Genomic DNA, 13,969 nt, shown 5'->3' with positions numbered 1-13,969 from the left:
GGGACGCCACTGCGGTTAGCACCGCACTACTTTAGCTTGCCAAGAGTGTGCAAAGCAGTCATCAAAGCAAAAGGTGGCTACTTTGAAGAACCTAGAATATAAGACATATTTTCAGTTGTTTCACACTTTTTTGTTAAGTATATAATTCCACATGTGGTAATTCATAGTTTTGATGTCTTCAGTGTAAATGTACAATTTTCATAGTCATGAAAATACAGAAAAATCTTTAAATGAGAAGGTGTGTCCAAACTTTTGGTCTGTACTGTATATACACACGCACACACATATAAAGATAAAAATAATTTTTATATTTCACTCCTTTCATGTAAACCAGCTTACCAGGGAGTAAGCTGATATGGGTAATACATGCTGTGCTTTACTCTGTAGCCTCAGGCTCTGTCTAGCAACCAGCATGGAATCTGGGGGCAGGTATCATTAGAACGCAGCACGCCAAGCAGACAACCTCAAGATGGCAGCTCCCATAATCTGTGATTCTCTCAACATAATTCTTCTATTCACAGACATTATGATTAGAAAGGTGATGTATTTATATAAGCAGCCTCCTTACCGTGATGTACCTTCGTATGTGTGAAAATAATAGGTTCTCTTAAAAGTGGTAAATACATTTCCCCGCAATAAACTCAAGATTTATACTAAGAGATATGGTCTTGTATATGCTGGGTGGTTTCCCCAACATACATGAGACTGAACACTCAGCCACATATATTACAAATGAAGAGTCACAGTAAAAATGTCCCCTGTGAAATGTTGTCACCTCTCTGAACAGTATTTCATTGAGGAGAAAGTAAACAAGAGAATGTACTTCTTTTAGGGGTATGTCATTTTTTTGGATAGGTTTCTTTATGACTGAGCCTATATTGGCCCATACCAATCTATCTTTTAAGATTGGTGGAGCATCTAAAGCAAGGAAGGAAGGGTTGTTGCAATTCTGCAATAGATTGATAGCTCCTTTTCAACAGAGGGCAATGTTTATGCCGAGTGCACACGATACTTGTTAATTGGTCTGCCATGTATAGCAATGGTAATCCACATGTGCTGTGCACATGATGCAGAAATTTCAGCTCCGGATTACCATTGCGGCAAAAACCGCAGCAGGACCATTTCTAGCGCGATTCCGCAGTGAATTCGCGCCCATTGACTTGCATTGAATCGCAGCAAACCCGCAGGTAGAATATTTATACATGCGGATTTGCTGCGTTTCAATGAAAATCAATAGGCGCAAAATCGCGCTGGAATCACTCTGCGGGTGGTACCCGGGTCGGGAGAGGGGGCTGCTACTCCTCTCATCCGACCGCTGCTCTGGCTGATAACAGCGAGAGCCGCGTAGAAGGGAGGAGCAGCAGTCTGCTCTTACCAGCCCGCAGTAGTAAAAGAAGAATAAAAAAGTAAAAATAAAAGAAAAAACCTTTATACTCACCTGTCCGGCGGCCCCCGGCGACGATACTCTGTCCTCGGTGGCTAGGGGTACACGGCAGGGCGCGGGCTAGCGCCCCGCAGTGTACTGCCAGGACCTGCAGTGACGTCACTTATCACCTGATGGTCACGCGGCCATCAGCTGATCGGTGATATCAGCGATCACCTGATGGTCATGCGACCATCGGGTGATCGGTGACGTCAGCGGTCAGCTGATGGTCACATGACTATCAGGTGATCAGTGCCGGCAGCAATCAGCTGATGGTCATGTGACCATCAGCTGATTTCTGATGCCAGTAATCAGCTGATCGGTCTCATGACCAATCAGTTGATGCTCACCATGGGAATATTCGCAAGAATGTTCCCACGGTGTCTAGCTCACCGGTGCTCATCAGCTTATCTTCAGCTGATGAACCCCAGTGACCTCCTGCAGCCTGTATACTGACAGGGGGTGATTTTACACTCCTGTCAGTATACAGTGCTGTATTCTACAGCTGTGACATCAGTGATTTCTCTAATAGAATGGATGGTGTTGAAAGGACAGAATCTGCAGGATAAAACAAGTTGATTTCTTAGACAAAATTATTAGCAAAATGCATGATGTCAAATTAATCACTGATCTGTAAATAAAAGAGACAAATGGGAATAACCTCTTATTATACACAAGCTGTCACCCAAAACTATGCAGGAAACAATCCATATTTCTCAATTCATTGAAGTATCCCACCTCGTCACAGCTAAAAAAAAATGTGCCAAATTAGATTATAAGAAATTGAATAAAAGCTTAGTGCAAGGGGCTACCCCAGAGGTATATTAAAACATAGCCAGCAGCAATTGAGAAAAGGAGGTTTGTTCATTCATACCACCCTTTCATGTATAAAAAACATAAAATTATTAATAAATATTGGCCTCTGTTAGGAAGGGACTATCCACCTATTGCAGAATTTCAACAACCCTTCCCCCCTAGCTCTAGACACCCCACTAACAGATTGGTATGGGCCAAAATAGGCTCAGTCATAAAGAAACGTATCCAACTGTTTTTAGATACCCCTAAATGAGGCACATTCCCTTGTTTACACTGTCCACAATGCATTATAGTGTTCATTGAGGCGGAAAAACTTCACATCCCATACAGGAGGGCTTCTGCCTATCAGAGGTTATTTTTCCTGTGAATCTTCATTTAGGATATATGCAATTAAGTGCCCGTGTCCTCCTGTGTATGTTGGGGAGACCACTCAGAATTAGGGCTGCCATCTGGGCATTACTGCCCTTATTGCTGTATGGGGCCAGGTGAACAGCAGTAAAGAGCAGGGGCCAGGGCCTGGTCCGAGGTACCCCCTCTTGTGCTTCTGCTCACTGGGCCCCGGGGTATCGCGTCCTGGTGTCCCACCACCACCACCGGCGGTGTATATCTCAGCACAGGGAGCTTCTGCTTTGGAGTTCTCACGGCCGAATGGCCATGCAGCTGCAAGGGAGTCCCTCCGCCTCTTCTGTGAGGTCGCTGGAGTCGGCGCGTACGCGATGATATCATTGCATACCCACCGGCATCGAGCGCCAGGATGCCAGTCTAGAAATGGAGCTGCAGGGATCGTATGAGGGATAAGTATGAAAACTTTATATTTTTTTTCAATAAAATTAATTAAATGATCTTTGGGGGGGGGGGGCTGGTGAGTGGGCAGAGCATACAATGAACTGAAACTGGAGAGTGGACAGAGCATATGATGGCCTAGGGAGTGGGCAGAGCATATGATGGGCTGGGAGTGTGGGGTGAGGAGAGCATATTATGAACTGGGAAGTGGGCAGCACATACGATGATTTGGGACTGGGAAGTGGGCAGAGCATATGATGGACTGGGAGTGGGGGATGAGGAGAGCATATGATGAACTGGGACTGGAGAGTGGGCAAAGCAAAAGCATATGATGAACTGGGGAGTGGGGAGAGCTTATGATGAACTGCGAGTGGGGGTGGGAAGAGCAAATTTATTGGGAGTGGGGATGAAAAAAGCAAATAATGAATTAACGGTAGGGTAGCGCAAACAATGATGAAGTGAGGGTGGGGGTGGGAAAAGCAAATGATAATGAATTGAGGGTAGGAGACAACAAATTTTGAACTGGGGGTGGGAGAGAGTAAATGATGATGCAATGGGGGTGGGAGAGAGGAGATGGCAAAATGAATTGGGGCGGAGGAGGGCATGTATATATAATGAATTGGGACAGGGGGTGTTGAGGATGATGGAGTGTGAAAAAAAAGAGTACAGGTTCTAATTAATTTATATATTTATTAGGTGGGGAAAGTGGCTATTTCAGTTAGTGAGTACACAGTGGTGGATTACAATTTACATTTGGAATGTTGGGTTGCATGATAGCTAATTATATATTAATGGTGGGTGCACATCTATAATAAGCTTCATAGTGTAGAAGTTGGGGTATATGCTTTAGATAACTCTGTGATATTTTATGCAGAGAGGAGTCCTGGCTGGAAGAAGTGATGGCGATCTGCACTGAAAGAAGGAGAAAAGCGAAGATGAAGGACTTTGACTAGTTATGTCACCGGTGAGTCAGAGTCTTCTCTGTTCACTAACACTATACACTGTATACTATGTACAGAGCTCCTGTGTATAACGGCACTTATGGTAATATTAGTATTGTGTTTTTTATTAATGGTCAGTATTGTAGTATTCGGTCACTATGTGGTGGCAATGTGATCTGGTCATGGTGTGGCGGTATTTGTTCCTTGTATGTGGTATTATTCGGTCACTATGTGGTGGTAATATGTGGTCAGGCTATGGTGTGACGGTATTTGTCCCTTGTATATGATATTATTTGTCACTATGTGGGGTAATATGTGGTCTGGTCATGATGTGGTGGTATTTGTTCCTTGTATGTGGTATTATTCGGTCACTATGTGGTCGGTCATGGTGTGACGATATTTGTCTCTTGTACCCAAGAGTATTGCGTGTTATAAGAAATGTTTAATAGGTTAGAGTAGAGTAGGGTCCGGCCAGAAGAGTCTACCTTGTCATGGTGGCGGCTTAAAAATCTTTTGGCCAAAACAAAAGCTGCTGGCTATGTGATATGGTGTTTGCTGGGAACTGTTAATGTGTGATTGGTGAGGATGTGCAGAAGTGGAGTTTTTCCAAGAGTGGGCGGTGGGACTGTGGAAGATTCGAGGGATGGAGGAGGAGCTGGGGTGGAGGCGGAGTCTCAAGGGGCCAGAAAATTTTGCCAGTATCGGGCCCTGAAATTCTTCGTGACAGCCCTGCTCAGCATAGAAAAGAAGAGATCTCTCAGTATAAATTTAAAATTTGTTCAGGGAAAATTTGCCACTTCATTGGTTTTTTAATCAAATGGGATATATGACATTGCAGCTTCAATTCCAAATATTGGACCAAATTTCAACCCCAAGAAGGGGTGGTAACAGAATAAAATTGCTCTTAGGCAGAGAAGCATATTGGATACATACACCAGATATCCTTGAACTGAAGGGATTAAACAGAGAATATGAGGTTTCAAGATTTGTATAACTGTATGTCACGTGTCTGTCAGAAGTGAGACAGTCGCCCTTCAGTGGTTTGCAGGAGATCTCTACGCTTGGCATTGCAGACACCTTCTTAGGGGCTGTCTCTAGGACCTAGCGGCTACCTTCCTCTGGCTAATGAACACCCTGGCCTGGTGGCCAGGACTCTGCTCGTCTCCAGTCTGTGGAGGGGTTTTTCGGGGATCTGGACCTCAGCTATGATGACCCTGACCGAGTCGGCTTGACTGACTCTAGGCTACATTGCCTTCTGCAGGAGAATCGGTCAGTGGAGACGTATAGTTTGGAATTCCGTAGATAGGCAAAGGATACCAAATGGAATGACTCAGCCCTTAGAAGTCAATTTTGTGAGGGGTTTACTGAAAGGTTGAAAGATGCCTTGGCAGCATATGAAACCCCTCAGTCCTTGGAGGTTGCCATGCCGTTGGCCATACGTCTTAATAGACGCCTTCGGGATAGATGGGTGAGACCACCTTCTCCGGGGCCTTTTTCGTCTGGGTTGTGCACCTCTGCCGGGGGAGCGGTCTGGGGGAGAATCAGTACTGGGGGAGGTGGAGGAACCCATGCAGTTAGGGCGTGTCTGCATCATACATCTCCCTGGAGATTCGCAAGAAAAAAGGCGTATGTTTTTTTTGTGGGAAAAAGGGAAATTTTTTTGGGACCGGTCCTTCAATTCCTAAACAAAAGAAGACTCGATTAACTCTTGGTAGTCTGAAGTTGGATAAACAAGGGGTGCATTTGTTGCCAACCTGCAGTTCCCGCTTTGTCATGACAGCGGAGGTGGTACTAGAGAGCAACACCGAGAAAATTTGTGTTTGTTGACAATGGAGCCGGAGTCATCATTGTGAATGCTGAGTTTGTGAAAACTCATGGTCTTGCTTGCTGTACTTTAGATAAACCTATTTCCATCTTCGCCATCGACTCGGCGCCACTTGTACAGAAAGCATTTACTCAGATTGTACATAATGTAAAACTGAGGGTGGATCAGTTCATTGTGAAATACCTTGCTATGTCCTGGACAATCTTCCCACACCGATTGTTTTGCCTATTCCTTGGCTTGTTAAACATAATCCGTTTGTGGACTGGCAAGCCAGGGAGATTATTGAATTAGGAGATTACTGCCATGAGAACTATTTAGATATTTCCCTTCCCAAACATGACATGACAGCTGTCTGTTATGTTTGCCCTCTTGCGTTACTGCTCACTGGCAGGGCACACAGATACGGAAAAATATGCACACTTTCTTAGCTAGCCCTGCAGCTAAAAATCTGTGTCGCTTCACAATCGGAATTATAGAAGTTCTGAGATTCCATATTTCATCGCGGTGCCTAAACATCTGCCTGATATCTGGTGATTAAAGGAGTGTGCAAATGAGAAGGACCAGGCTATTGCACGGAGTGTGATAGTTTCCCTTTGAAGCCTTAAAGAGATGTTTCCCGTCTCTTTTAATCTCAGGCCCATATGTTCATAGGTGTCTATAAACTACTCATGTCTCTCTTCCCCAGGAGCTCCATTTGCTATAGTAATTAGCCTGGACAATTGAGTTTGTCACTTCTTGTGTGCACTGCCATTTGCATAGAAGCAGTTTTTTAGATTGCTAGCTCTGCTCCTTTGACACATGGTATGGGGGGGGGGGGTGAGAGGGATTTGGAGGAAGAGAGAAATTTTTAATATTTGCTATGACAGGCGCCCATCTGACAGTGTATGTAGTTTGCACTGAAGATAGCAAAGCATTTTCATGTTGCCCTTTCCTCAGTTCGAAATGTAATTAAGTAATGGCAGTTAACAGGAAAAGTGGAGGTCAAGATAAGATCTCGAAGACCAAGCAAAATTTCAGTGAGCTTTGCGAGGATTGCTACAGAGGCAAATCAAACCCCCCCCCCCCTTGACTGCAGAAGATCTTCAGAAAGATTAAGCAGACTCTGGAGTTGTGGAAAATTGTTTTACTTTTCAGAGACACCGTCACACACATGGCCTTCAAGGAAGAGTCATTAAACGAAAACATCTCCTGCGTTCTCATGTGGCAGCCGCACAGCGTACTGAGCGTGGCCGTGTCTGGTGAAATGCTGACAATCAAGCAGCGTCGGCGGTCCTGCACAGATGCCGGGGAAGCGGCCCGAACCCCAACAGAAAGTTGGCCCCTCTGATGGTCCAGGGCAATGTCTGTGATGGCCATCAAAGATACGCCAGCGGCACTGCCACATGCCTGAGGAGCTTGACGGGACACAAACCAGGGGGGCAGGTGAGTGAGGCTTGTTGCCAGCTTCCCCAATCCCCATATTAAAAACATTTCTAATATGTCTGTGTGTGTGTGATGTGAATATCTGTGTATGTCAGTGTGTATGACTGTGTATACATATATTTATGATACAATTGTTTTTAAGAATCTGTGTTCAAATATGTTCGTATGCCTGCATGTGTGCGCGTCTGCGTACTGGGTCTGCGCACTGTGTGTGCGCGCGCATGTCTGCGCACTGTGTGTGTGCATGTCTGCCTACTGTGCAAGTGTGTGCATGTCTGCATACTGCGTGTGTGTGCGCATGTCTGCCTACTGTACATGTGCATGCATGTTTGGATATGTGAAGGATGAGGGGACAGCCATACCTATATTTCTCCGCCGTATCTGTGCATCATGAATGGTTGTATGTGTTAAAGCGGCCCACCGAGACTCTTTCGCCCGGGGCCCACGAAAACCTGGAGCTGGCTCTGATCTCAGCAATATATAGAACTGTATAGCACAGTATACAAAAACTGCCTCTGGAAAACACCTGATGGTCAGAAACACTTTCTGAAAGCACAAAATACCACAAATAAACTCTTGACGGGGCATACCTGTTTATTGAAAGCCATTTTGGGTGACTACCTGATAAAGCTGCTTGACAGAACGTGTGTAAAGCTATTATCAGATAAAAAAGGGAGGGTGGGGGGGTTCTTTTAGGAATAGAAGGTGTGACGGGGTCTCTTGTTATGTATGTGAAGGGGAGATGTGTGTCACGGAGGTTGCTATCTTCCGTGATGTGAAACCCAGAAGCTTTTCTCCAACATGTTTGTGCTGAAGAGGTTAATCAGACATTTTGGGTTAGGTTTTTTTGAGTAGGTGTAAGTGGGCAGGATGCCTACTCACCATGTCTCCACCTCAAGGGTGTGGCTGGAGAAGTTAAATCTCCAGAATTTAGTTGTTTTTTTCTGTTGTCTGTTTGGAGACCAGGAAGTCTCCTGTGTGTGTAACTTCAGTAGAAGCTGAAATGGATGACAACCTGAGGGGTTCATGCTATGAACTGTGCTTACAGTGGGGGAAATAAGTATTTGATCCCTTGCTGTTTTTGTAAGTTTGCCCACTGACAAAGACATGAAAAGTTTATAATTTTAAGGGTAGGTTAATTTTAACATTGAGAGATAGAATATCCCAAAAAAATCAAGAAAATCACATTGTATAAATTAGATAAATTTATTTGCATTTTGCAGTGAGAAATAACTATTTGATCCCCTACAAACCATTGAGAGTTCTGGCTCCTACAGACCAGTTAGACACTCCTAATCAACTCGTTACCAGGATTAAAGACAGCTGTCTTACATAGTCACCTGTATAAAAGACTCCTGTCCACAGACTCAATTAATCAGTCAGACTCTAACCTCTACCACATGGGCAAGAACAAAGAACTTTCTAAGGATGTCAGGGACAAGATCATAGACCTGCACAATGCTGGAATGGGCTGCAAAACCATAAGTAAGATGCTGGGTGAGAAGGAGACAACTGTTGGTGCAATAGTAAGAAAATGGAAGAAATACAAAATGACTGTCGATCGACATCGATCTGGAGCACCATGCAAAATCTCACCTCGTGGGGTATCCTTGATCATGAGGAAGGTGAGAGGTCAGCCTAAAACTACACGGGGGGAACTTGTTAATGATCTCAAGGCAGCTGGGACCACAGTCACCAAGAAAACCATTGGTAACACATTACGCCTTACAGGTTTAAAATCCTGCAGTGCCCGCAAGGTCCCCCTGCTCAAGAAGGCACATGTGCAGGCTCGTCTGAAGTTTGCCAATGAACACCTGGATGATTCTGTGAGTTATTTGGAGAAGGTGCTGTGGTCAGGTGAGACAAAAATTCAGCTCTTTGGCATTAACTCAACTCGCCGTGTTTGGAGGAAGAAGAAGGATGGGTACAACCCTAAGAACATCATCCCAACCGTGAAGCATGGTGGGGGAACATTGTACTTTGGGGGTGCTTTTCTGCAAAGGGGACATGACGACTTCACCGTACTGAAAGGAAGATGGATGGGGTCATGTATAGCAAGATTTTGGCCAACAACCTCCTACCCTCAGTAAGAGCATTTAAGATGAGTCGTGGCTGTGTCTTCCAGCAAGACAATGACCCAAAACATACAGCCAAAGAGACAAAGGAGTGGCTCAAAAAGAAGCACAATAAGGTCATGGAGTGGCCTAGTCAGTCTCCAGACATTAATCCCATAGAAAACTTATGGAGGGAGTTGAAGCTCCGAGTTGCCAAGCGACAGCCTCAAAATCTTAATGATTTACAGATGATCTGCAAAGAGGAGTGGACCAAAATTCTGACATGTGTGCAAACCTCAACAAAAAACGTCTGACTGCTGTGCTTGCTAACAAGGGTTTTGCTACCAAGTATTAAGTGTTTTTTGCCAGAGGGATCAAATACTTATTTCTCACTGCAAAATGCAAAAATATTTATCTAATTTATACAATGTGATTTTCTTGATTTTTTTTGGGATATTCTATTTCTCAATGTTAAAATTAACCTACCCTTTTCATGTCTTTGTCAGTGGGCAAACTTACAAAAACAGCAAGGGATCAAATACTTATTTCCACCACTGTATCTTTTGCCATTATGTCGTGTTTATTTTGTTGAACCTGCAGTTCTTTATGCCAAATTGAATAAACCTGCAGACGAGAACATTCCTGTGTCTACCTCTGGAAACAGCAGAGTCAACCTACCATAAAGGGTTAACAAATTCTGGTGTGTTTCACATATTTCTTTACTCCCTGTTTCTTTATGGGTTTTTCTCATGGTTTGATGCCTTCACTCTAAATCTAACATGTGCACATTCCAATAAGAACAAGGAAAACCATTGCATGAACAGGTATGTCCAAACTTTTGTCTGGTACTGTACATTACAAAGTTTCTTAAACCCACTTCTACTTTTGTTGAAACTACAGTTCACTTTTAAATTTGTATTAATAATAAAACAATGTATTATACATTTTCACATACCGAAGATGAGCAACCAACTCCTTCTCTTCCATCAAAAAATCCAAGAGTACTTTGCTTGCATAGCTATATGCCTTCTCAATTTGTTCAACATACGCACGTTCTTTAAGTGTGTAAATGATCTCCTTAGCATCAGGACAAGTGACATCACAACCACACTCTCTGACTACATTAAGGTATTTACCTGGTAAAGAACAGTGTAAAACAAGTAATAGTTTTATAAAGAAACAACTTTCATTTACTATGTGCAGGTGATGTCAAAAAGAAATAAAAGGGAAAGATGGAAAATTTCATTTGAATTTTCTCGTTACCTGTGCTGAGAATCTTGTCTGCAACCTTCTGAAGGAATGATGGGATCTGCTGTTGCACAATGGTGTATCGCTGATCCCAATACTTGTCATTATAATCTTCCTGAATTTTTTCTTTTTGTAACTTATGCTCTTCTACCATGAATTCACTGTAAGAAAAAACAAAAATAATGGTGATAGAGTCTGTATTAAAATAAAGCTCAGGTTCTCCTATTCACCTGAACGTCAATTTTTATTTTTTATACATTTCTCTCAATTTATGCATTCCATATTAAAAATAAATATGTGACCGTCACGTACATACTTCACAGCATGTGACGTGGGGTGCGCCTGCAAGGGTTCATTTATGTTTTCTCACTCAACCCAGCTCCCAACCTCTGTTTTTGGCTATAAAGTGAGCATAAATCACACCCCGACAGTCCACACACCCCAGTTACTTAAAGGGAATCTGTCACCCCCTGGGACTTATCTGACTTCTAGCATGGGCATACAGGTGATAGAAATGTAACTCTATACCTACCTGTATGGCCATAGTAGAGGTCTGATGGGAATCTGTCACCCCCCCCGGTGATATCAGACCTCTACTATGGGCATACAGGTGATAGAAATGTAACTCTATACTACCTGTATGGCCCATAGTAGAGGTCTGATGGGAACCTGTCACCCCCTGGGAGATATCAGACCTCTACTATGGGCATGCAGGTGATAGAAAAGTAACTCTATACTACCTGTATGGCCCATAGCAGAGGTCTGATGGGAATCTGTCACCCCCCCCCCCCCCCGGTGATATCAGACCTCTACTATGGACATACAGATGATAGAAAAGTAACTCTATACTATCTGTATGGCCCATAGTAGAGGTCTGATGGGAACCTGTCACCCCTCCCGGTGATATCAGACCTCTACTATGGGCATGCAGGTGATAGAAAAGTAACTCTATACCTACCTGTATGGCCCATAGTAGAGGTCTGATGGGAACCTGTCACCCCCCCGGTGATATCAGACCTCTACTATGGGCATACAGGTGATAGAAAAGTAACTCTATACCTACCTGTATGGCCCATAGCAGAGGTCTGATAGGAGTCTGTCCCCCCTGGGAGATATGAGACCTCTACTATGGGCATGCAGGTGATAGAAAAGTAACTCTATACTACCTGTATGGCCCATAGTAGAGGTCTGATGGGAATCTGTCACCCCCCCCCCCCCCCGGTGATATCAGACCTCTACTATGGACATACAGATGATAGAAAAGTAACTCTATACTACCTGTATGGCCCATAGTAGAGGTCTGATGGGAACCTGTCACCCCTCCCGGTGATATCAGACCTCTACTATGGGCATGCAGGTGATAGAAAAGTAACTCTATACCTACCTGTATGGCCCATAGTAGAGGTCTGATGGGAACCTGTCACCCCCCCGGTGATATCAGACCTCTACTATGGGCATACAGGTGATAGAAATGTAAATCTATACCTACCTGTATGCCTCATATTAGAGGTCTTGTTGCTGTGAAATGTCTTTTTATTCCTACAAGTTTCTGAGGTGTTCCAGTCCCGGGGACTGGAAGAAATCCCCGCCTCCTGTGTGAATTACAATGCTTCCCCCCTCCCCTGCATGTCAGTGCCTGGATTTGGCTGCTTCAACAGCACATCACAGGGCACTGTAACTTGCAAGGGAGGGGAGAAACATGGTAATTCACACAGGAGGTGGGGATTTCTTCCAGGCCCTGGCTCCACAGCATCAGAAACTTGACTGAATAAAAAGACATTTCACAGCAACCAGGCCTCTAATATGGGCCATACAGGTAGGTACAGATTCACATTTCTATCACCTGTATGCTCATATTAGAGGTCAGAAAAGTGCCAGGAGGTAACAGATTTCCTTTAACTCACACTGCCAACACTCAAAGACACAGGGGAGTGAGTCCCAAAATATGTTACTCTCTGACAATCAAAAGGTCACACACTCTCTTAAAGGGATGGATTCTTTAGAGCATACAAGGATCAAACTTATTAAAGATATTAAGCTTTAATATAAAATATACAGTGCTTTCAAGAAAATATATAAAAAGATAAAAATAAAACTACACACAAATATGCAAAACAGTTATAAAATAAAAAGGGAGAGATGACAAATACCTAAAGGTTTCTGTCTACAGTTATATTCTGTTTCCTTGAGGGAAGAAGAAATTAGTTATGGATCATAACATACGCAGCGCTCACATGTGAACGTCTTTTGTGCCACCCAGCTTTTTATAGTCCTGACCATAGGCTCATATTTTCAGGATGACCCGGATTAGCCTATTTAAAAGTTGCTGTTTGTGAATGGACGATGGTCTAAGTTGTGGTATATCAAATATCCTGTGTCTCCACCTCCTTCTCTCTACATAGTCAATAGAAATATTCTGCCCAGTTACAAACAGAGTTTTAAGGGACTCAGATAAAGGAAAGGAGGGATCCAACAGCTGGATGTGGTTAAGGACAAAAATGCCCAGGAAGGATGGGAAATTTTGATGAGTTTCTGAAAGCACAATTGTTAAAAATCCCTAAAAGAGGGAAGAATAAGAAGTGTTTAAGGAAACCAGGATGGATGAAGACAGAAAAACACATGTTAAAAAGTAAGAAAAAAAATGTTTATGAAATGGAAAGAGGAAGGTATATCTAAAGAAGAATATAATGTTGACTGCAGAACACGCATCAGATTAGCTGCAGCTAATGCTTGCAAGAGATGTCAAAAGCAATAAGAAAGGCTTTTGGTGATATGTCAAAAGCAAAAGAAAAGTCAAAAATTCTATAGAATTTTTACAGGATGAAAATGGTAAAGTAGTAAAAAATAATGCTGAGAAGACTGAAGTTGTAAATTTCTATTTTACTTCCGTGTTCTCTAAGAAAGTAAATGTAACATTAGCGGATCTTCACTGTACTATTAATGGAATAGAAGAATCCACACTATCTATAAACAGAAAGATAGTGAGGGAATACTTAGCTAACATGAATAAATTCAAGTCTCCAGGTCCAGATGAATTAGATCCTAGGAAGGAGATGGCAGAGGAAATTATTGAACCACTCTTCATAATCTTTGAAAATTCTTGGAGAACAGGGTAAGTTGCAGAAGATTGGAGAAGAACAAATGTGTCCCTATCTTCAAAAAGGGAAAGAAGGGGGACCCAGGGAATTACAGGCCTGTGAGCCTTACTTCTATACCAGGAAAGATCTTTGAACAAATTATTAAACAACATGTATTTAAGTATCTTTATGAGAATGAAGTGATAACCCGAGCCAGCATGGGTTTGTTACTAATACGTCATGTCAGGCTAACTTAATTTCTTTCTATGATGGAATCTCTGACTGGATGGAGCAGTGAAACACAGCAGATATAGTATATCTTGACTTCAGCAAAGCATTTGCCAAAGTATCTCATACCATCCTTATTGAAAAAATGACCA

The 13,969-nt window shown here is 43.1% G+C and overlaps 1 protein-coding gene across 3 annotated transcripts in view; it reads right to left on the bottom strand.

Annotated features, from left to right (window-relative positions):
* The window catches only part of TUBGCP2 (tubulin gamma complex component 2), a 348,385-nt gene that overhangs the window by 135,217 nt on the left and 199,199 nt on the right, over positions 1–13,969 (bottom strand). For all 3 annotated transcript variants that reach the window (XM_073686175.1, XM_073686172.1, XM_073686173.1), the window contains exons 9-10: positions 10,528–10,673; positions 10,220–10,400 (exon numbers count right to left, since the gene is read on the bottom strand). In XM_073686175.1, the coding sequence (XP_073542276.1) occupies positions 10,220–10,400; positions 10,528–10,673 (327 nt within the window). The remainder of the gene's footprint in view (positions 1–10,219; positions 10,401–10,527; positions 10,674–13,969) is intronic.

Source organism: Phyllobates terribilis, unplaced genomic scaffold (assembly GCF_046119375.1).
Source record: "Phyllobates terribilis strain yellow unplaced genomic scaffold, ASM4611937v1 Scaffold_5__5_contigs__length_657084704, whole genome shotgun sequence".
NCBI classification, from domain to species: Eukaryota; Metazoa; Chordata; class Amphibia; order Anura; family Dendrobatidae; genus Phyllobates; species Phyllobates terribilis.
Note: the sequence above shows the minus strand (reverse complement) of the source record. Positions and strands in the feature narration are given on the sequence as shown.